This window comes from Ostrea edulis, chromosome 2 (genome assembly GCF_947568905.1).
Source record: "Ostrea edulis chromosome 2, xbOstEdul1.1, whole genome shotgun sequence".
Lineage (NCBI taxonomy): Eukaryota > Metazoa > Mollusca > Bivalvia > Ostreida > Ostreidae > Ostrea > Ostrea edulis.
Window position 1 is genome coordinate 85992059 of NC_079165.1, and position 26051 is coordinate 86018109.

General features: G+C 34.3%; 1 protein-coding gene across 1 annotated transcript; it reads left to right on the plus strand.

The window, feature by feature from the left end:
* Positions 1-14978: 14978 nt before the first annotated feature.
* On the plus strand, positions 14979-25191 carry LOC125680488 (caspase-3-like). The gene is made up of 7 exons (XM_048920114.2): positions 14979-15405; positions 15667-15747; positions 15836-15922; positions 18072-18265; positions 18941-19028; positions 19119-19280; positions 24701-25191. The coding sequence occupies exons 1-7, from the start codon at positions 15030-15032 to the stop codon at positions 24925-24927; spliced, it is 1215 nt and encodes a 404-aa protein (XP_048776071.2). The 5' UTR covers positions 14979-15029; the 3' UTR covers positions 24928-25191.
* The last annotated feature ends 860 nt before the right edge of the window (positions 25192-26051 follow it).

Here is a 26051-nt window from a genome sequence, read left to right on the forward strand (position 1 = left end):
TTTATTTTGTCTTAAGGTGGGTCCCTACTCCTGAATATTTTGGTTTATATAGCAGTCTTTTGTTTAAAATCAGGAGAGTAACATCCAAGGAAATGAACAAGAACAAACAATTTAACGGTTTACATGTTAAGTTTCATTACAGACACAATATCAAACAATTTAACGGTTTACATATTAAGTTTCATTACAGACACAAGAACAAACAATTTAACGGTTTACATATTAAGTTTCATTACAGACACAAGATCAAACAATTTAACGGTTTACATATAAAGTTTCATTACAGACACAAGAACAAACAATTTAACGGTTTACATATTAAGTTTCATTACAGACACAAGAACAAACAATTTAACGGTTTACATATTAAGTTTCATTACAGACACAAGATCAAACAATTTAACGGTTTACATATAAAGTTTCATTACAGACATTAACGGTTTACATATTAAGTTTCACTACAGACACTATTGAAGTCCTATACCCATGGACAGATTTTATCAATGTTGTCGGAAACACTTTTTTGTAGTTATTTTAAACCGAATAATGCAAGGCAGTTTTAAAATTGCATTTGCTTATCAGGAAACATGTCAAAGACTTAGAATACATATCAATTTGAAAAGTTTATCAAGGTTTTGAAAAAATAAATAAATGCACAATTATTGAAAAAGACATCACTTTGAGAAATATAAGAAAAGCAAAAACGTGAGCACGTTTTGCTAATTTTAAATGGTTTACATGTATTTTTTCTGTTTATGTCAGTAGATGTACATTAATTACAGTTATTCTTAACATAAAATCCATAACTTTCTTTATACATGTAATTCTAAATCTTTGGCTTTCAGTGTATGTATACTCCCACTCGAAATTAAAAAAAAAACCCCAAAAAACTAATGTGGATATATTTTCTAATTAAATGTTTTTCATGTAAAATTTTCTTTAGATATTAGTAGATATATATGTTAAAGTCATATATTACAAAAATCCATAACTTTCCACATAATCTCAAATATATGGCTTCCAGTGTGTGTGTATATACATATTTCGAAAGAGTAAAAAAATATCTTATCTTGTTATAACGAGTTAGTATCTCATTATAACGAGTTAATTATCTCATTATAACGAGTTAGTATTTCGTTAGAACGAGTTAGTATTTCGTTATAACGAGTTAATTATCTCATTATAACGAGTTAGTTCCTATGGGAAAGTTATGGGCCTGTTCTTTCCAAAATTTAATCATAACGATTATGAATTATCAAAATCCGCAAAATTGAATTTATAAAATCTTTGGCTTACACACAATTATTTTATGATGACTCCATGTATTATCTAACAATAACGGAAACGTATAACCGCCTCGTGTTTTTGTATTATACCTCAAAATGGCAAAATAAAACTAGTTCTAATTGTAACGGGGACCGTTACAGATGTTCCCCAAACCTCCCCCAATTAAAAAGTGATGTCCTTGTGAATCTATAGGAAAAAATCATTTTATTTTAGCCTTTAATTACATGTAGTACGTTCAATATGGTCATTTCAGTACCAAGAAATGAAAGAAAGCGTTGCACGTGCATACACGCGCACGCGTGTATGATTCCGAATTTTTATTGATGTCGTTCAACAGGCATTTGTATTTTATACCCACAGTATGAATTTCATAACGTTTCCACCAAATATAAGGAAGTTATAGCGATTTTAAAATCGTCCAATCAGAAATCAGCACACGTGCATGCACGTGCTGAGCAGTAATTCTAACCACAGCAATTTGTAAGGAGTACCAAGATACATCTAAACCCCTAATATGAATAGAATTTGATGAAAAACAAAAACGTTATCGTCCTTTAAAAATTGAACATTTAAAAACCGTTGCACGCGCATGCGCGTGTGCGTTGGCATTTTTTGTTACACCAACATATAGATACACATATTGTCTACATATGCTGTGAATATCATCTCATTCGCTTCATAAATAAGATAGTTACAAACGTTTTAGCATTATCCAATCAAAATGAAGCGCACGTGCATGCGCGTGCAAATTGGTAATTTTGACCATGTAAATCAGTTAAGGGTCTCAATATCTACCTATGATATGAATTTCAAGCCATTTCAATGAACAACAAAAAAGTTAGACTGATTCCAAAGTTAGCGTACAAATTTTGTAATGCGAGTGCACGCGCATGCGTGCGCGTACTGGCAAAATAACTATTATTTTTCATATGTACAAATGATATACTATCATCCTATTTAGGTTTTATATCGCTTCCTTCAATATTCTGATTTTCCATTTTTTGTACCAAAATTGCAATCCACGTGCGCGCGCGTGCATGCACGTGCAAACAAAATGACTATCACTATGCACATCTACAAACGCTATACTATCATCCTGGAAAGTTTCATATCAATCCCTTTTGTAGTTTCTGAGAACACTACCGGACAAAAAAGTACCGGAGAAAAAGAATAATAATAATAAGAAACAGAGTAAAAACAATATGTTCCCAAACTTTGTTTGGGGAACATAATTACCGGTAGTGTCATTTTCCAATGAAATATTTATAACGTCAAAATTATGTTGACTTGTACAAGGAGATTAGAAAAAATCGATATACTTTGTATGATTTTACCGCCCTCCTCCAGCTTTATTGACTTTAATCATGTCATGATAACTTTTTGCGTAACAATATTTGCTGCAATAAAAAAATGCGTAGAAATATTCTCGCAATTCTATGCAATGAAATGTTTATAACGTCAAAATTATGTCGACTTGTACAAGGAGATTAGAAAAAATCGATATACTTTGTATGATTTTACCGCCCTCCTCCAGCTTTATTGACTTTAATCATGTCATGATAACTTTTTACGTAACAATATTTGCTGCAATAAAAAAATGCGTAGAAATATTCTCGCAATTCTATACAAGGAGAATTAATCATGTCGATATGATACCGTTTTTCAGGTTTTACGTCCATATTTTGATAACTTCTTGTCTGTTAATAAGGAATGTCAATTTGAGTTTGTCGTCCAAATTTTGAGCAACAATTTCACTGTATTTCAACTCTCACATACTAGTACAGTGTATATAATTATAGAGCTTTACAAATACTAACTACCTGCAAAGCTCCATTGTAGGGGGATTTTTTTTTTCATATGAAGTTGAAATAGTTATGAATTAGACAAGAAAATTTCGGAATGAATATAAATAAGTACATGTAATTGTAGGGCAAATAAACCTTTTTTTTTTTAAATGGCCCTATGGGCAATTTATTAGGGGGGGGGGGTGTATCAAAAGTGAGTGGTATATGAACGTCTTCCCCTTCACCTAAATAAAAAAAAATCTGGATCCACCTTTGACATTCAATCAATAGCAACAAAATTAAGGAGATCTATTTAGAACATTTTCAATGTTATTTCAATATTTTCTAGGTCCAGGGGAGGATGCAACTATTTTTGAAGGGGGGTGGTCCAGGGTGATCCCACACTCATATATAGAATCATACACACAGGGAGAGAAAAATACTCCTTTTGATGATTTATTTAACATTGAAACCTCACAGTGACTTATCGTATAAATTGATGTAAAATATACTTTCATTCACTCATAAATGAACATGCTTTGTGATAGACTTTTTGTTTGTAAATTTGTAAGCATTGTTGTGTGGGTGGTTTAGTGATGGTAAACAGATGAAAGCAAATGAGCGAGACTCTATCTAGCGAGTAGAAGTAGTGCAGAGATTGCCAAGTAATTTTGAACTGCTTTTTTTATTCAAACGCATTAGACATTTATTTCATAAATTACATTAGCCTCTCTCTCTCTCTCTCTCTCTCTCTCTCTCTCTGTGTGTGTGTGTGTGTGTATAAAAGGGGGTAGGGTCCAACCCATACCCACCCTCCTTGATGTATTGCTCTAAACTAAGTTATTATTATCACTATGGTAATTATTCGAGGGTTAATTATGCTGTAAATAAGTACATTTCTGAGTCTTCAAGTTTTATCGGACTTCTCTTTTGTGCCATGGATGTTGATCATTACTGTTTATGGTAGTGATAATATGATTAGACATTACAGTTGAGTTCATGGTTATGGTTGTGAACCAAATTTATATATGTGAAAAAAAATCATAATTATCCTATGCCGAGTAACAATAAAAATTGTTCCGTGTACTTAAATATTTAAGTTCTATCGGGCGGCCGGAGCCTGCATGTAGAAAAGACAAAAGCGGATCCCTCAAGCAAGTTTTTCTGATCAAAGTTTGTCAATCGTTCTGTCTCTCTATGATAGCTTCTTGTATTTTCGAGTTCTTCTACAGCACAACTTGGTCACTCCTAACTAAACTCGCCACAAAGCATCTTGAAGTTTATTCGAGTGAACCCCCCCCCCCCCCCTATTAAGGGAGTTTATTAAGAAATACCAATAATATGGTGAGATCATTTAAAAAATCGTCTTCACTAGAAGCAGTGGGACAGGAAACTCGAACACCATTTCAGAACTTTCTTATGTAATGAAGATTCAAGGTGGTTCAATTCGAAAGTCGCACTTTTATGATGGGCCCATAAAGGAGTTCAATGTTTTACATGGGAAAAATATTTTAAAATCTTTCTCACCTACAATGTTACAACATGCCACATTAACATCCTCAAATAAAATCCAAATGTATAAATTCGAATCAACTCGCACGATACTAGGCTGGATTCACAATGGGGGTGCAAAGTTTAATATATAGAAAAATACAGGAAAAGAACTTTTAGATAATCTTCTTCTTCTGAAGAAGAAGAAGACTACAAATTCCCAAATTTACATGCAAGCATCGGCATGTAGTGTAGATTCACTTTTGTAGAAATCATAGCCCAAGGGGCTAGGGTGGGGCCATAAAAGGGGTTGAAAGATTTACATTGAAATATCAAGGAAAGAATCAAATTTACGTAAGTCAAAATCCCTAGGGCAGGAACCGCCAAAAAAAAGGGGTTCAAAGTCTAATAGAAAAATATGTTGAAAAAATTAGAACCTCAACAAGAGCTAGCAGGCTAAAAAATTAAGTTTCGATAGGGCAGTTATTTGGGGTTTCCAATAGCGAAACATGGATTTTCTTGGTACACTCGGAGGTAGCATCACTTGTCAGCAACTCCTCTTACACTATCGAAGGCAATAAATTTTAATTTTTACAGAATCTTTATTACATAGTGCCATTTTGCACCTCTTAATTTATGTGTACATCAGATAGATATTTGGTGTTTCCTGTAGCAAAACTTTGCTATTTTAAATTCTTTTAAAAATGGTACGACAACAACTGTTTGAAGCTTATTCAAAACGTTTCCCTGGGGCCAAGGTGGAACCACACAAGGCGTACGAGTTTAAATAGATTTATATATGGAACAAGTTCACCTTGATCATCCTTCTACAATGGAGCTTTACAGGTAGTTAGTATTTGTAAAGCTCTATAATTATGTAAACTGTACTAGTATGTGAGATTTGAAATACAGTGAAATTGTTGCTCAAAATTTGGACGACAAACTCAAATTGACATTCCTTATTAACAGACAAGAAGTTATCAAAATATGGACGTAAAACCTGAAAAACGGTATCATATCGACATGATTAATTCTCCTTGTAAAGAATTGCGAGAATATTTCTACGCATCTTTTTTATTGCAGCAAATATTGTTACGTAAAAAGTTATCATGACATGATTAAAGTCAATAAAGCTGGAGGAGGGCGGTAAAATGATACAAAGTATATCGATTTCTTCTGATCTCCTTGTACAAGTCGACATGATTTTGACGTTATAAACATTTCATTGGAAGATGACACTAATTTTATTTTGCCATTTTGGGGTATAACACAATAATACGAGGCGGTTATACGTTTCCGTAAACAATTTTATTCGTCGTGAAGATAAGAATATGTTTATTTCTAGCTGCAAACAAATGAATAGGTGACGATATATTTTTTTCTATTCAACAAAAATATTTATTTTCCATTGTCATGAATAAATTTACATTTTATTGTTTTAATAAGATAAGATAAGATATTCTTTATTTTCTCCAAATTAATGGCGCGTAAGGAGACGAAAGTAGATCCCGACAGTATAAGAATCTATAAATCCAGCTACTTTCGAATATGAAAGGCAAAGATAACAAACAGTGATCAATATCATAACTCCCACAATGAATACAAAATAAAGAATTGGGAAAACACGGACCCCAGGACATACCAGAGGTGGGATCAGGTATCTAGGAGGAATAAGCATCCCCTGTCGACCGGTCACACCCGGCATGAGCCCTCTGTCTTGATCAGGTCAACAGAGTAATCCGTGCCAAGAACGGACAAACAATCGGTATGAAACACGTCAAACAACATTTTTGTAGCATCAACTTGTTTTTCAATAGTCTGCCTCGCTTTAAAAACTTATCATACGCAGATCAAACTCTTGCGTACCGAATCAATTGAGAGATATATAAACATCATAAGGATGTGATAATGGAGTATTGCTACCTAAATATGGGACGTTGACGATGGAGAAGCTGAAACCATCCCGTTTGTCATAAAGTTGAGTTGTCAGTTTGCCGTTAATGTACATTTTCATTAAAATATCTAAGTCCGTATCTCTGTCTGTTTGTTAGTAAACGTTTTTACATTTTCATTTTCCTCTCCAGAACTGCTAGGCTAATTTCAACCAAACTTGGCACAAAGCATCCTTGGGTAAAGGGATTTCAAGTTTGTTCCAATGAAGGGACAGGCCCATTAAAGGGAAAGTAATCACGATAATACAAAATTGATTAGATTTAAAAATCCCTCAAGAACCAGTTGGCTAGAAAATTTCAATCTAAATGAAAGCTTTCTGACATAGTGCAGATTCAAGTTTATTAAAAGTATAGCCCCTAGAGGTAGGGTGGGGTCACTACTGGGAATCAAAGTTTTACATATGAATATATAGGGATAATCTTTAGAAATATTCTTTTCAAGAACCACAGCGTCAGAAAAGTTGAAAACTTGAAAGTTTCCTGATATAGAGTAGATTCTAATTTGTTCAAATCATGTTCCCCGGGGTTAGGGTGGGGCCAAAATAGGGGATCAAAGTTTACATTGAGATATATAGGGAAAACTGAGAACAATCGATGGGGGTCACTACAGGGGGTCAAAGTTTTATATGCTGCTATCACAGACACTTGTTTTTGTAAATAACTTACGCCCGTGTTATTGCATTGTATTAGTATACAGAGGTCGTAAGTTATTTACAGAAACAAGTGCCTGTGGCTGATAGATGTATATAGGTAAAATCATTACAACTCTCTTGAACTACATGTATTTAAGCTAGGGCTTTTATATTTTGTATATACATTCTTCACAGAAAGACCTTTCATGCGATTCCATTGTGTGTGATCTTATGACATTGACCTGGAAGTTTGAGTTACTTTTAATAAAATTCTGACCTATACAATATGTCCTGAACTATTTAAGATTGATCTTTCATATCTTATATACATTTCTGATGGCAAGACCTTTTATTTCATATCATGTCCTTTGATCTTGTGACATTGAACTCTTAGTTTGACCTACTTTTTAGAAAACATAACCTATCGGCCAAAGCGTTCTAATTCAAAGGTGGATTGTGATAAGTATATCCGGAACTATTTACGTAGGACTTTCATATTATATGTATAGATTCTTTGGCAAGACCTTGTGACACAATGGTGTTTGATATTTTGACCTATTTTTTAAAAAAAAAACTGACCTACTTAATATCTCCTGAACTATTTGAGGTAGGACATTCATATTTTGTACATATACTTTGTTGTTTGACCTAATGACCTTGAACAACAGCAGGGCTAAGATGGCTCAGATGAGCGATGTAGCAGCGTACATTTCCCGTTATTTTTTACACCCAAAAACTATCTTTACAATTCAAAGTAAAATATTTATAGGTTATAGACTTTGTATGGGAAAATATGACGACCGAGTTTTTTGGCGCGTAGACGGACCGAGCTTGCGGTCGTCATATTTCCCATACAAAGTCTATAACCTTTTTATTATATACTTTCAATTTCATTTAGAAACTAACAATAATTTTATTTTTAACAATAACTTTATCGGTTTAACTGAGTAAAAGATGAAAAACACGAAAAATTTGAAAATTAACGGCGTAGAAATTTGATTGTGAGGTAATGTTTGCGGGCCAGAATGTTTCCGGGCATATATTGTGTGATATATGCCCGCAAACTTTTAAAGAAAAAAGAAGAGATGAAATTGAAAGTATATAATAAATTGGGTTATACCCCTCTTTTCAAAGTAGTATCGGGTGTTAAGGATGTAAGCTTGAACAAGTGAAGTTAGCGAGCGTTGACAGTTGCACCCCGCGGTAAGCTCATATCTTGATCAGGCAATCGGAGTAATCCATAGTCAAAAGTAGTACATAAAGAACGTCCTCACAATTGGCATGCACTGTAACTCATCAGACAGCATTTGCCCCTATGAATTGAACCTGCGTAGAGGACGAACACTTGCTAACCCACCCACCCTTTACGATTTGAGATTGCGAAGTGTGAGTTTTGTGTAAAAATCGTCGTTTAGTGCGTGTGCGTGCGTGTGTGCGTATGTGTGCGTGTGTGTGTGTGCGTGTGTGTGTGTGTGCGTATGTGTGCGTGTGTGTGTGTTTCCTTGCACCCCCTTCAGGATTTTGAAGGTTGGGTTTATTTAAATTTTAAATTTTTATGGATTTTTATTTATTTATTTATCTTTTTTTTTTTGGCTTGTAAAGAATTATAGACAACTGTGAAGTCAACTTCTCATAACACTGTCCTCTCCCTTACTTTAAAAAACAGGACAACGAGCCTGTATATAATGCCAATCCACCAATAAGTTAAAATGTAAGTGCGGGCTGACCAGGCTAATAGCAGCTTGGATTTATTCCTGTTGTTAGATATCACAAAAAATATTCAAATATTACCGGTAAGATATATACACTTACAAACATCTGCAAATTGATATACTTTGATGATTTATTTTATAAGATATGCATTTTTACAAACACTTACGAAGTTGAAATGCTTTTTTATCTTGGAAATTTCTAGATTAAGAAAACATTTTGTTTATTTGTTTCAAACAAATCTAATCTTAGATTTCTGGAATAAGAGAAGGTCTTACAACATTCCGTAAGATATATCATTTTAACGATTCAGCTATCTCGTTATAACGAGATGATTAATTCGTTATAACGAGAGAGATAGCTAACTCTTTTTAACGAGATATTAACTCGTTATAATGAGATAATCTACTCGTTATAACGAGATAACTAACTCGTTACATCTATGACGAGATACTAACTCGTTATAACGAGATGGTTTTTTGATTTCAAGATAAAAACTGTAGTACTTGAGACAAATCATTTCTGATTTGGGAAAACCTGAGCTGTAAAAAACTGTTTTATGATGCACACAAAATGTTCAATATTTGCTCTCATGTGCAGAACGATAAAGTGTATATCTATAGTGTATAAAAACTTTACCAATAACGTACAATGGTCTAAAAATATTTTTTCACAATTTAATTAGGATTATTTTATCGATCTTATTCGACTCATTCCTACCCTAATTCACAATCTGAGCAAAGATAAATACGTTACTACATCTATGTAAAAAAAAAAAAAAAAAAAAAAGGAATGCCTTCAACTGTATCAACGTCCTTAAAACTTCACCTAATACTGCACATTCTGAAACTGTGGTTCCTTGATGCATACAGATTTATACTGCATATTTTTCTTAATAAGATAGACTTAATATCAAAGGTTTTATCCCCAATTTTCAAGGGGGAAATGTAGAAATAATGAGCATCAATGTGCGAAAAGTAGTCTGGTCGAGAGAATTTACCAAAATCTACATCATCAATGATGCTCGGGTGAGAGTTGAAATAAGAGCGAATGTTGGTTGCCAAATACGGAGTGATTCATTTTTAATCCTGCAATTCAGCTGGATTATGTTTATAAAAAAGAAGAAAATGAAGAAAAAGTTCCATTTAGAATTTTTTTTGAAAACTACGTTTTCGCTTCCATAGAATGTTTGCCATTGTTTCTGTAAACTTCATGCCAAACTTAATAGTACATGTTGCAAAAGTATGAACTAGGATTTAAAGTGAATAAAATTATAAACCTGTTGCCATTTTGGTAATAATCGACAAATATCACTTATCCTTACCAAAGTCAAAAGAATGGTACCAAAGTTGCACGTGTACTGATTGCAAACATTCCATAATTAAGAACCCCAATGTCAAAAGTGTATTGTGTGGACACGCCCGTCGTTAGTTTGTAAACAAACATTGTTCCGCGGTCAGTTGTTTTGGTCATTTATGTCGATATAATACCTATTCGATGTTCGTTACTGGCGCCTGTTTCGGCCTTTCAACATTAATGTGGCGTATTATTGAGTATATAAACATCATCCAGACGCAATGTCACTGGAACTGGCCAGAGGCAACATCACACCATGAAATTCAGTAAGATTCTTCTACCTCTCTTCTTCGTTGTGGCGATATTCTGCAGTTTGTTTGAACCCTCCGAGGGTGAGTATATAACTCAATGTTGGTTTTATGTTTAGTCTTTTGAGTTAGCTAATAAGACTTGTGTGATTTCGGTTGGTTGTATATTGTTTAATGTCCCACTTGACAATAATTTTTCACTCTTATTGAGACGTCACCATTGCCGGTGAAGGGCTGCAAAATTTAGGTCTATGCGCGGCGCTCACGGCCTTTGAACTGGGAGGGATCTTTATCGTACTACACCTGCTGTGACACGGGATCTCAGTTTTCGGGGTATCATCCGAATGACCGCCCCATCTAGTCGTCTCATACGACAAGCAAGGGGCACTGAGGACCCATTCTATCCCGGTTTCCTCCGGGAGTGTGATTTCGGAATGCTGAAGTTCAGCGTAAGGAATTTTTTAAGTCGTAAATTCAATTGTGCTGTTACACTAATATGTTTATATAACGTGTCTTGAAACAATGTCCACCGTGGAAGGGGGGATCATTCCGCTGACACCCTGACAATCATGGCGAGTAAGGTATCGACACTGACTAATCTGTCACATGTTGCCGATAATTTTGCCGTGAAGTACCAACACTGAGACAAAACAACGGGCAAATCCTTTTATTGAAATTGAGGGAAATATGTATTGTTCTTAGAATAAACGTTAAGCTTTAAGTCTAGAAGAAAAACTATATGTACAATGCAAAATAACAAAAAGTTAGAATACCAACAAAAAAAATAGACACTGTAATTTCAATGTAATGTAAGAAAAAGAAAAAAAAATCTTTTTTTCAGGGCGACGTCGATGGTATGGTAGATCGCTGGGGTACCGCAGATCTGGAGGTTATGGTTTAGGTCGTCGCTATGGTTACGGAGGTTATGGTCGCTATGGTTATGGTGGATACGGTCGTTATGGATTTGGAAGGCGACGTTACTTCGGCTGAATATCATGTAGTTGAGGTTGTTTAGAAGCAATCGATATAAATTTCGAATCTAAAAGATTTTATTATTGTTTTATTTTTTAATTTCAATTTGATTTATTCATTTTAGATTTTATGTAAAGCTAAATTAGTATAAACGTAACTTGCAAGTATATTTTTAGAAGAAAAAAGTCAGCGTTCAAGATATTTTCTTCCGTTTCATGTTTTAGGTTTCGCTGATACCAGTCTAACAGTGAGGATCCTGTTGTGCATGCTACCTGACTATGTCGATAATTTTGATAAAGCTTGCAATCACAAGGAATGACTTAGTTATCTGAGAGAAAAAGAATGATGACTTTATCTGGTTTATTATTGTCATGATACCTTGTGAAGTCGGAAGGCACATGGACACGATTTTCAAATTTTATTTTTCCATTTTCATTGTTTACGATGCTTAACAAAAGTATTTATAATGGTCAACCAAAATTTGAATATCAGTTGTTGAGTTATAAGGGAGATACAGCACTTGCAATTCTTTATGTAAACAAGGCTCGTGTCATGTTTTTGTTTACATTAGTCTGTTTAATAGAAAATAGCAAAATGAGATGTGCCAAACACTAGAAAATATTTAATTGTGTTAATAATTCACTTATAATTTGAAGAAAAAACTGCTTTAAACGAAACTTTTACTAGTTCATCTAACCTAACAAAAACATGGCACGAGCCTTATTTACATCACAAGGACTTGAGACCTCTGTATCTCATCAAAAAAGGAAAATTTGAAAATGTTCAGTTCAAATCGTGTCAATGTCACTTTAACACCTGAAGTAAACTGTCCTTACTATTTCTAGTAGCGGCAAGTATTCACACGTGTATCCGTGCTCATGTCAGAAGCTATTACCATTATGGTATCATAGTTTGAAACACACAGCGTGATTGAAGATTTAGGCCTGTCGATTTTCGTTTAAAGATACGTTATATCAATTATACTATCTCAGATATATTTCTCTGTATGTATATATACGTTATTAGATAGATTTTGACCACGGATAACTCCGCTTACCTGACCAAGATATAGGGCTCACGGCGGGTGTGAACGGTCGACAGGGTATGCTTACTCCTCCTAGGCACCTGATCCCACCTATGGTATATCCAGGTGTCTGTGTTTGCCCAACTCTCTATTTTGTATTGCTTACAGGAGTTATGAGATCGATCACTGTTCGTTATCTTCACCTTTCATATACGATATTGAAAAACATTGACATTTTGAGGTCAATACGATGGTTTAGCTACCCTCTGTAGACAATATATACAAAAACATCCGGTCTGTGTCTTCTCAGGTAGCTAATCCATCGAATCACTCTAAAAATATATTTAAATGTTTTTTCATAGAATAGAATAATTTAGAACATCGAAACCGGCTATTTGAATCTACTAAAAACTACATGGTTGAGTATTTTTGTTTACAGCTAGAGGGCAAGATTTAGTCGAAAGTGATTAGGGGCGCGATTTTATTTTTATCCTGTGACCGAATGATTTAAAACATCGAATCTAGTTATCATAGTTACTGCCAAATGATATCTGGTTGGTCAATTTGTTTATCACGGTTATGTAAGATATTACAGGAGTAAATTTTCATTGGGGAACTAAATTGAAAATCAAATATTCTATTTACCTTGTAGTAATGTGTAGGTGAATAAAACATAGGATTTTTCTTCTTCTAGTTCGTTGGATCTCGGTCAATCAGAAATCTAGATATTGGTCAATCGTATAAAATATTGCAATAACCATTGAAAACAACCACTAGAAAATAGAGTTGATGAAAGCCATAGATACATTTCTAATAAAGCTGAACCTCTGTGTACATGTACATTTTCTTAGCTATCTGTGTATCATTACACGGGGAATCAAAGCGAGTATATCGGCGTGAGGCGTTGCTGTTCATATCCTCATCTATTTTAAAAATGAAATTTATTTCTCGTATTTACGTTCTACTTTGATTTCTGTCGGAGAGTTCCCAGTCAATAAATTAGACGTACTATATTTATCAAGATTCGTACCGGTACGGACCATTTTCACAACTGCTACGCATTCATGAGAAAATGGCTATCATTACAATTTGTAAAAATATTATAAGCAAAAAATTGAAATTACATATTCACGTGTTACAATGTAAACGTATGTAATCTAAAACGGTTGAGGTATTTTACAACGTTTTGTGTGATGCAGTTCTGAAGCCCAAAATATTCTTTAATGGTTGATTGCTCTTATAAATGTGCATTTGACAGGTGTTCCTTTCACCGTAAAATACCAACAAAACATCCTTTTACCTGTAATTTCATAGCAGATGACACTAAATTCAGAACTGTTATGGTTTCTATAAATATCCTTATACTCTTCGTTTAACAAGGGACACGTGTACGCTCTTTGGCGAACTTCTAACGATGGTGGTGGTGGTGGTGGGGGGGTGGGTGGGGTGGGGGGGGGGGTGGGGGGGGGGGACTCATCAGCTGCCCTCCGTCTGGGGGAAGGGATCACGATATATGATTGTATAAAAACAGATGTTTCATCAAATCGGCCGCTAAGATTTTTTAAAGCTTTCTTTTAAAGCTTTCTGAACTATTTTCAAGGGGACACACAAACATACACGAACTGTAAAATCATATTATGTTTCAGATTTGATCAAAAGAAAGATTTAGATTCTGTTGAATCTATCCTTCCTTATTACATAGAAATCAATTTTTGTACGTGAAGACAATTATGAAAATTTCCTTCATCAGCGCCTCTGAACATGTTTATTGTATTAACATGCATACTATTTACCCCAGAATCGAGAGCTTTTGTGTTCAAGAAGCAGGTACAGTTATCAAGTAGAACATATAAAATAAAAAATAATTCACTGATCAACTGTTTTATTTTATTCTGGAGAGTTGCATGCCCTTACTAACTTAGAATTCCACGCATTGGACGTATTAGACAAAGAATTGATGGTATAACGATACTTGCTACAAACAAATTAAAAAATAATTATGAAAATAAATCCAAATTTTATCGCATGGAATGTATAATTTATTTGTATTTATATCTCATTATAAGTCGAAAACAACTAGGGGAGGGGGGAATATACAGTTAAGGCATACAATATCTTCAAGTCTCTTATTTTATTATAACCAAACTAGGCTAGAAAATATATGTCAATCAATGCATCCCTTTTATTGTTTGTATCCAGTGTCAATAATCTTCACAAACACGCGTGGTCCTTCTACAAATATACCGAGGAAAGTTCTGTTGAACAAGAATTCGTTTGACAGCGATATGGATTTACTTCATTAATGTATACAGTACAATGCATATTTAATGTTACTTTAACTTTATACAAGTACTACTCTTAAATGCTACAAAACTTTAATATACTATTCTTCAACTTATCTTATTCTTAAATGTATAATGCATTAAAAGTTCACATATAATCATTTATGTTCTTTGAAAAAGAAAATCGAAACCCCGCATTTAACTCGCTGATAATGTAAATTTAAATAACCACCCCAAAGCGCCTCGATATGACCCACATTTGATACACACAGGAAGTTACTTGGTTGAACAATGGATAACAACAAAATGACATCTACGAAGATTCCAACGGAGGCCAGAGATCTTCACAATCAACTGGTCATCGACCTCCACGACCATATAAACTCTAAAGTGGACGAACACGACTTCGAAAAGCTACTGCATCGTTTGAAATTGAAACTACCACCAATGGCACTGCTAGGCTGCAAAAATGTGATTGATGTTATTGAAAAGTTACAAAAGAAAGGTTATGTACGACCAGGGAAATACGAGGAATTTAAGAAACTGATCGAGTGTATCGATATAGGTTGGGTGGATGTGATTGATGACCGAGCAGAGAAAATAATCAAAATCATCGACGATGCCAATAAATCCCAGAAAATCGCTTCTCCCATGGAAGACCAGCGAAGTAAATTTATTCGTGTCTCGTGTTTAATGTTATGCCTTCGTCTACTATGGTGAAATAATCATGTCATAATATCCATTTAGATCGCATTGCTTGTGTCTGTTTGTTGTATCTGTTCTTCTGTGTGTAAACACATGCATTCGAAAACGAAAGTAGAAACGGGGAATGCATTGTTAATTTCATTTATGATATATTGAAGTTGATAAGATTTGTAACATAATATTTGAAATTATAAAAAAAAAATCGATTTGACATTTTATTTAGAATTGGATATGAAACGGAAGTTGGAAGATGTTGAACAGGAAGCCCCGTCCCAAGACCCGGACGGACCAACACACGCATCAAGTACGTGTATAACCATACAATTCAACTCGACTTTGAAAGTTATGCAATGCATTTATTATTTGTTTTTATAGTGTGTTTTTTTTCTAAGAGAAACGGAAATCCAGATCTGAATATTCCAAGAGTGACGAGCAAGTGGGACTAGCAATCATCCTTAACTTTACAAAAGGGAGGCTCGGTAAGGGACCGGTCAATATTTATTGGGGGGTTGGGACCGGTGCATTCCATATTTCTATTTTTAAAAAACCCTATGTCCTATCTTCTAAAAATACAAAAAAAATGTTACTGTCCTATATCAGATGTTTAGTTAAAAAGTGTGTGTTTTATCTAATAAATAAAGATATATATTATATGTATGATTAATTTTACTTCAATTTAAATATTTCTGGAGTTCTTCAAACTTATCACTTAAAATTTGTCTCTTCAGTTATATCAGCTGAGGGATTCAAGCTCCTGGGAAACTTTTGTTTACTTTATCATGTTTGTTCGATTATTTGTCTATTAAAGAAGTTACAATCTCATTACTTTCATCACATTGTTGTTTAAAGTGATACATTATGCATATTTTTTAATTGCTGTTTTACTGAATTGTTGCCTCATGTATTTTTTTTTTTACATCTCAGTATTCTCTATGAAAGGTGAAGATAACGAACAGTGATCAATCACATAACTCCTATAAGCAATACAAAATAGAGAGTTGGGAAAGCACGGGCCCCTGGATATACCAGAGGTGGGATCAAGGTGCCTAGGAGGAGTAAGCATCCCCTGTCGACCGGTCACACCCTCCTTGAGCCCTATATATTGATCAGGAGAATTGAGTTATCCGTAGTCAAAATCAGTGTGCCAAGATCGGCCTAACACTCCTATGAACAATTTAGACAGCATTTGACCCAATGATAGGTAGTAATGGCAAACTATCAAAAATGTGTTTAGACTTTAGTTTTAATTTTGTTACTTTAAAACATGTTTTAATATTAATTTTTTTCAAAGGTCCAGTATTTTATTGCAAATTCTCTCTAGTATATTCAACGTGGAACATGAAATAAAGCAGGCATACAACTCAGTATTATTGTTTAAAAGATAGTTGAATTAAAAGTTTGAAATACTTTACAATATTTTCTGTTCATTGATACATTTGCAAAAAAAAAAATAAAAAAAAAAAAAAAAAAAATAATAATAATAATATAGCTGTCCTATCAGTGCTGAAAATAAAAAAAAAGTTGGGAGTCCTATCAGTATAAGCGAGTCAAAATAAATGTGTGTCCTATTGCATTTTTCACCGATCCCAACCCCCAATAAATATTGACCGGTCCTTAAGCACCTATTTCAAGACTTTCACAACCACCCCAAAATAGATAGGCTAGTTGATCACAACCATCTTAAAATAGATAGGGTTGTTGATCACAACTATCTTAAAATAAATAAGGTTGTTGTGTAGATATTAAATATAAAGAAATGAACCGTAAAGAGCCTACCAACATCAACTTCATATTGAAAATTTGTGTTGCGACATTTGAAGGTCTGATTATGGAGCATATTACGCGGGTGTGTGATGTTTAGACATTGCACCAGGAAAATACAAAAATTACAAATAACATTAGACATTGCTCCAGAAAAATACAAAAATTACAAATAACATGAGACATTGCACCAGGAAAATACAAAATTTACAAATAACATTAGACAATGCACCAGGAAAATACAAAATTACAAATAACATTAGACAATGCACCAGGAAAATACAAACTTTACAAATATCGAGACATTGCACCAGGAAAATACAAACTTTACAAATGACATTAGACATTGCTCCAGGAAAATACAAAATTTACAAATAACATTAGACATTGCACCAGGAAAATACAAAAAATACAAATAACATGAGACATTGCACCAGAAAAATACAAAATTTACAAATAACATTAGACATTGCACCAGGAAAATACAAAAATTACAAATAACATGAGACATTGCACCAGGAAAATACAAAATTTACAAATAACATTAGACATTGCACTAGGAAAAAAACCCCTAAATTTACAAATAACATTAGACATTGCACCAGGAAAATACAAACTTTACAAATAACATGAGACATTGTATTTACAGCAAACCATTATCTTGTCAATATACCGGATTCTCTTCAAAATACCTGTTGCGTGTTTCTCGTCAAAATATGTGTCGTGTTATTCTCTTCAAAATACCTTCATCTGATTCTCTTTGAAATACTTATCACACGATTCTCTTTTCGATGCCTGTACCTGATTTTATTTACAATACCTGTCCCGTGATTCTCTTTACAATACTTGTCACATGGTTCTATACAGGGTCTGTGGTGGATTTTAAAAGAATCCAGAAGTTTTTCCGAAGTACACTGAAGTTTGAGTGTCACATAGAAGAAGATTTATCAAAAGAGGCACTGCAGGAATTCCTGGAGGAAACGGCCAACATGTTCAACACTAAGAGAACAGCGGCGAAGTATTACTGCGTTCTAGTCTTCATTATGAGTCACGGAAATGAGGTATGTACAATAAATACTGTGAATTTTATCTAATAAGAAGTTCATGTGCTTCACCACATTGACATGTCGAATTCTTTTAAATACCCACAGAGTGTTTCTATACATACTTTTATGTTTTCAAATGTGTAAATGAAATACCGATCAATAATAAAATAAACTAGAAAAAAAAAGAGACAAAATGCAAAACTGTCATGAGGAGAATATACAGACGGATGACTTATCATGTTTAATCACAGTGTTAAACACGTGTTCACAGTTTATAAAATGGGTTTCAACAAATCTATTGGCTCTTAATGTACAAAATTACCGCCTACTTTGAAAAGTTTTGGGGAAATATATATATACTGCAAATGTGAATCTATTTATCAAAGAAAAAAAAAAAAAACAAAAAAAAAAAAAACAACAAACAAACAAACAACCAAAAAAAACCCAAAAAACAACCAACCAAACTTAGTGTGCTTGTTTCGATTGTCGTGATTTTCATTTTTTTTTTTGAAACTGCATGTCTGTGACTTTTGAAGTATAAAGTAATTTCTGTAAATAACATTGCTTCCGTTAGGTTTGTTATTGGATGAGATATAGATACACTTTATGTTACTTTGTACCTAACTAAGGATCATTCAAATCACGTGATTTATCTTGAAATAATAAATATACACATTTTTTGTTTTATAGGAAGGCATTCTGATGGATGATGGCAAACACATTTCACTGGACGACATAGTAGCTTATTTTAAAAATGACAAGTTAAAGTATATTGTAGGTAAGTATTTCCGGTGCATAAGGGTTATATTCAAGCGGAAGTGACCAGCATATCCATCATTGAAGCACATGTTTCCATTTTGCTGTATAGGGAAACCAAAGTGTTTCTTCGTGCAGGCGTGTCGTGGTAGCTCTCCTCAGGGCGCTGTAGATTTGTCTGATGATAAAGAGGAAATGATGATTGACGAAGTGGTAGGGAAGGTCTCCATCCCCACGGACGCCGACCTCTTAATAGCGTACGCCACCACTCCAGGTAATTATTTGGCAGAAATAGATTTTTTGACAAGTGTAGATTTGATTTAGCGCTTTATAAATGTGCTATATTATATATAATATACATATATGCATACATGTACCATTTCGTGATGTACATATGTTCTTGATTTAGCGACAACTAATGCTGATGCTGCTAGAAATATCAAATTAGTTTTAAAATTCAAGAAAAATCAGTGAATAAATATTTTCTTCAACTTGAGAAAATTGCAAAACAATGGAAATGGCCATGGCATGCTTGGTCCACTTTGTTACAATGCGTAATGATGTGTACTCGGCGCTGGCCATTGTGGAGAGTTCAGATTATTAAAAGCTTATGAATTAGTGTCCTAAGCTACAGACAAAAGTTCAGAAAGTACAAATAATTGACAATCAAACATACATGAATGTTGAATTTGCAAGAGAAAAAGATTTATTTGATCAATGGTTGAGATCTAAAAGAATTGATGAAAATTTCAGAAACACTTAGTAGAAGAGATTAAGGAGTGTGTTCACCAAAATTTGAGAACACATTTAGAAGATAAGAATGTGAGAACACATTTAGAAGATAAGAATGTGAGAACACATTTAAAAGATAAGAATGTGAGAACACATGTAGAAGATAAGAATGTGAGAACACATTTAGAAGATAAGAATGTGAGAACACATTTAGAAGATAAGAATGTGAGAACACATGTAGAAAATAAGAATGTGAGAACACATGTTGAAGATAAGAATGTGAGAACTCATTTAGAAGATAAGAATGTGAGAACTCATTTAGAAGATAAGAATGTGAGAACTCAATTAGAAGATAAGAATGTGAGAACTCTTGAAGAAGCCGCAGTTAATTTAGATACTAACACTCTCTCATAAGAACATCTTGCAAAATTTCAAACTAGTAATTCAAAGAAAAGTTCAGAATCAGATAAAAAGAGTGTTTTAGAGTTTCAGTCTTCCCTTTCATGGAGTCCCCGGTCTCTTCCTCACAATGACTCTACGTTCGGTCCAAGATCGGGATGTTCTGAAATTTGCTATGGTGTAGGATCGCTTCCTACTTGTTCTTATTGTAAGAAAAAGTTCATCTGATTAGTGAATGTTTCAAGTGGCCAAGTGGCTAGAGTATCGCGCTCAAAATCACACGGCCTCTCACCTCTGGTCGGCGCGGGTTCGAATCCCGCTCGCGCCGGTAAGTGAGAAAGTCTGCCAGTTTACTTTCGGAAGGTCGGTTGTCTCTTCCCAGGTACATTGTATCTGGGTTCTCTCTTCCACCAATAAAAACTGGGCGCTACCAGATAACTGAAAAATTGTTGAGTGTGGCTCAAAACAGCAAAAATGAATGTTTCAAGCTTAAGAGGACAAAAATGGCCCTGGCAAACCACAGCCACATGTTTGTACAGCATTTAGAAATGTTAAGAAATACTTTGTTTCGTTTTGTTCTGACACTTCGTTTCACTCAAAGACTCTAGTGAAGTTAAACCTGTTCAGATTTTGAGAGATACTGGTGCTGCGCACTTTGTTATAGAATGTTTTGCCTTTGTCCAAGCAGACTTCTACTGGTGGAACAGTTTTATTACAGGGTGTTGAGCTAGGCGTCTTTGATGTTCCCTTACATATAATTTAATTGCTGGACCAATTATTGTCGGTATTTGACCTACTCTTCCTGTTCAATGCGTTTCCTTGTTGCTAGGCAACGATTTAACTTGTGGCAAAGTTGTACCAGATCCCACAGTTTGTGCGAAAATCACTTCCAACGTCGCGTCAGATGACGAATGATATGCAACACGTGCTGTCACTAGAGCGATGACCAGAAGAAAATAAATCCCCAACAATGTTCAATCCTTTGAAACGGCTGGTTCATCGCAAGAAATTGATCCTTTGACCTTGATGGCAGTTCACATGAAAACAGACAGCCATACAACAGTGAGTCTCCACTGAAAACCAGTGATGATGATGTTCTCAACCCTCAATTAGACCAGGACAAGGACTCCCTCAGTCGAGAGCAGTTACTGACCGAGCAAAAACAGAAACCCTGATATTGTTCAACTTATGAATGTTTCATTAAGCCCTTACATCTATGGTGAAGACTTGTTGTTACGAGTATGATAAAGGGGTTTATCTTGTTTTACTTGCTGCACAAGAAACAGTTCAGAAGTCTTTTGGAATGAGTACCTTCGAATTAGTGTTCAGCCATAGTTAGAGGTCCTTTACAATTGCTGAAGGAAAAGTGACTGACTGAAACTACTGTTGTTAACCTTTTAGCCTACATGTATGTATCTAATGTCAAAGTGAAACTTTATAATGCTTGTAAATTGGCACAAGGAAATCTCAAGCCAAAATGTAAGTTTGGTATGACAAAGAAGTCAGTATTTTTTTTTGCCTGTTCTTGATCATCCTTTACAGGCCAGACATTGGGCACGAATTGTGTTCCTTTGTTAGCTGACCTGTTTTATATTTTGAAGACGAGTTTATTCAAAAGCTTCTACATGTATGAGAAGAAAAAATCTTTTGATGTGGCCTTCATTTGGATTGATTGTATCTTGTTTAACGTCCCTCTCGAGAATTGTACACTCATATGAAGATGTCACCAAAACGGCGAAGGGCTTCAAATAGGCCCATGCTCGGCGCTTAGGGCTATTGAGCAGTAAGGAGTCTTTAGCATGCGGGACATCCGTTTATAAGGTCATCTACGAGGACCCGTGATATTCACACCTGATGCCGAGCGTTTGGCGATGGAACCGTCACTACCTGTTTTAACGACTTAGGTTTGAACGGTCAACCCCAACCTTCCGCATGCGTGGCGAACGCTCTACCTCTAGACCACCGTGGCGGTCCCTTCAACTCGACATTTTGGTTCAATTCATATATTCAATTCTTTATTGTCCTTGAGTTATACAACTCATCGGAATACATCTAGTACATGTACATTTGAATACACAATATATCTAATTGTATAAGAAAAACAACAGGTGAGTGGACAGGAGAAGAAATTACAAATAAAAATAATATATATATACACACATATATATATATACCCGGTATATGTAATCGCATTATGAGATGCACATGTAATTACAAAAATACTATAATTACATTATTGATTTATAGTGTTAAACTTCGTATTTTCACAGCTTGATCTAAGAATTTTCCCAAGTTATTGAGTTCTTTAGTATTGTCTACGCTAAGGAGCTTAATTAATTTAAAGATACTTGGTTTTGTGTAATAAAAACTATTAATATATTTCTTTCTCAAATCTTTGTAAAATGGACATTTCAGGATAAAATGAAACTCATCTTCTATATCATTATAATCACATAGTTTACAAAGCCTCGCAGTCCTTAAAACATTATTGTGCCTGCCTTTTTCAATATTCAAAGGATGTGAAGACGTTCTGAATTTAATGATAATTTTTCCCCTTTTTTAAAAGTTGATTGGTCTTTTGAGATATGATTGTAAACAAGTTATCTATTAAATGTTGATAAAGAACACTTTTTGGTGAACTTGAAAGAGTCGACATTAGGTTTTGTTTGTAAATATCCAATATTCTGAATTCTATTATTTTATAATCTTTAAGCTGATTCACACACGACTTTTCAAACAAATATTCTAAACCAATGCTTGACAGATCATGTTTCACATTAACAATCCAGTTTGCAATCATATTTTCATAACAATCTTTCAAAATAAAGTTATTAGTGGTTTTAATTTTTAACCAGAATTTAAAAATTCTCAATTTTCTTCTAATGTAAAGTGGAAATCTGCCAAGTTCACAATAGATCATACTATTGTTAGTTCTTTTGTTTACTCCTAACACTTTTTTTTACAAAAAGAAAGATTCACCTTTTCAATGTCCGGTGCTTTATGAAAACCCCATATTTCACATGCATATGAAGAGTACTGTGTACATAAGTATCAAAAATTGAACATTGCGTATCAACATTAAAATAATGATTTCTCAAAGTATTAGATATTGCAAAAAGTGCTTTACGTCCATGTTCGACATGTTTTTGTGTTTGGAAAAATTTGCCATTGTAATTAAACAACATTCCTAAATACTTAAATGTATTTAGAACTTCAAGACATTGATTAGTATACATCCATTTCTCAGTTTCCATAATTTTTCCACTATTTCTGAAAATAACAACTTTGGTTTTTGACACATTCACAATCAAATCCCAATCATTAGAATAATTATGGAGAGAATTTAACATATTTTGTAATCCTGACAGAGTCTCCGATATAATTACCATGTCGTCAGCATACATTAGTAAGAAAATATTAATCAATTGTAATTCAACAGATGGACAATTGTTACTAATGAAATTTATCTCAAAATCATTAACATAAAGAGCAAAGAGTAATGGCAATAACACTTCACCCTGCATAAGACCCATTTCATTGCTAAAATATTCACTTAAAACCCTATCGAATTGTACACATGATTTCACACTACTGTACAGAGATTGGATAACTTGAAGCAGTTTCCCTCGAATACCAATATTAAACAATTTGAACCATAACTTATACCTATTGATAGTGTCAAACGCCTTTTGAAAATCTACAAAATAACAATATAAACGTGTTTTGTTTTTCAGAGTTTTGTTAATTAATGATTGCAAAACAAATATTGCATCTACTGTAGATAATGTTTGATATATATCATTTTCATTCATATACCGATTCAATATATCCCCGAGAACTCAAACTAAGGATACCACAGGGCCCTCCACAACTGTTTAGTACTTAGATATTTTATTGAAAATACATATTAACGGCAAACTAACAACTGAACTTTCTGATGGGATGAATTCAGTTTCTCCATCGTCAACGTACCATATTTATGTAGCATTATTCCATCATCATCTGCATATGGTGTTTATATCTCTCAACTGATTTGATACGCAAGAGCTTGTTCTGCGTATGATCGGTTTCGGCAGTCTTGCTTGAAGTCAGCATTTCGCAAATTCTATGGTTGTTATAACGATCTAGTTTGCCAATACAACCTATCATTGGGTCAAATGCTGTCTGACGTGTTTCATACCGATTGTTTGACCGCTCGTGGCACACTGATTTTGACTACGGATAACTCCGTTTTTCCTGATCAAATTATAGGGCTCACGGCGGGTTACCTGATTACACCTCTGGTGTGTCCAGTGTTTGCCCAACTACCTATTTTGCATTGCGTATGGGATTTATGAGATTTGTAACTGTTCGTTATCTTCACCTTTCATACATTTGGAAACTACGATGAAATAAGTATAGAATTATTGAAAACAACTGGATGTTTAAGGTTTTACATGAAACATGTACGATAGGAAGACGTCCACCTCGAATAATCTTTATAGTCTCCTTGGTGTTTGCTTAAGAACTCTATCATCATGACGTATTAACTTTCTCCTAACGTGCTTTATATACTGTTTGCAGGTTACTATGCCTACAGAAGACCAACCATAGGCTCGTGGTTTTTCCACAACGTGATTGAAATCTTCAGCGCCCATTATACCGAGGAACACGTGGAAGACATGCTGATTGATGTTAAAGAGGCTCTGGCTTACGACCCCGAGTGGCAGACTAATGAAGGGTACAAACAGATGCCGTGCACTTGGTCCACACTCACCAAAAGGTTCTTCTTAAAGTCCTCAGTAGAGTAACATCTAGAGCCTCAAAAGTTAGCAAAGTTACATTTAGAGCCTCAAAAGGGAACAAAGTTACATTTAAGGCTTAAACAGGGGGAGGGGGGGGGGGGAGGGGGGGGGGGGGGCTAAGTTACATTTAGGGCCTCAGTCTAGTCAGAGTGCACAGTACGGAATGCAGAGCAACACACGGGCTCTTATTGAACGAGGTGGAGAAAATATGTGGGAAGCAGAGTTTTATTGTGACGAATTGACAAATAAAAATCCAAGATATTTCTCCGATTTCTGGGTTTTTTTTTGTTTATGGAGAATTACTTGTGTAGAACACGTTGATCTATAAAAATCAATTCATAGCAAAATTCAACAAAACTCTTATTAACTATTTTCATGTAAACCTCAGTACAATATTATTAAATCTTCATAAAATCCTTTTTATACCTTTATATCATACCTTTGTACTTAACCTCTGTATTTGGGAGAGGGCCTACATACATGTAGGCTCTGCCTGTTGCCCAATCCTGTTGAGTTTCTCAATAAAATATGTTTAAACTAAATTACTTGTCGAGTGCAGTTGTAAATGTATAACAGATTTGTGTGTAAAATCAGCTAATGTTTTCAAGAAGGAAGACCGACTCTCTGGGATATATCGCAATTCATATGCTTTACTGACGACTACCAAACACGAGGCCTACATTATAAATCAACATCATATACTTGTACATGTAACATGCTACTCAGTCTTAGATTAAACACAATTGCCCTAATTTCTCAATTCAGTGACTGGTTCACAATTTTTGAAAGCAACACTTTTCATTTTTGATGTTAAATATTAAAGATATAACTTATATAATGGTGACAGCCAAACTTTTGACTTTCTGAATGCAAGAATAAAAGCAACATTTTGGCCTTAACTCTATGTTATGTAAACAAAGACCCGATTCTTTTTATATCTACGAACAGACCAGTGAAATATTAATTTGGTAATATAAAGCATCTTAATTTTGCAAAGTTACAAATTAAACTTAGATGACACATTTTACCTAAAGAATACTTGAAATGTGATAGATATAATAAACTTACAGTAGATTGATATCCATTCGTTTTGAAAACTTCGTAAATAATCAAAACAAATAAACTCTTTA

Excerpts from the sequence above, each read along its gene's own strand:
- LOC125680488 (XM_048920114.2), top strand. The coding sequence starts at position 15,030 with ATGGATAACAACAAAATGACATCTACGAAGATTCCAACGGAGGCCAGA. Across the intron at positions 15,406-15,666 it reads TCCCATGGAAGACCAGCGAA|AATTGGATATGAAACGGAAG; the intron begins GTAAATTTATTC and ends CATTTTATTTAG. Across the intron at positions 15,923-18,071 it reads CTTTACAAAAGGGAGGCTCG|GGTCTGTGGTGGATTTTAAA; the intron begins GTAAGGGACCGG and ends GGTTCTATACAG.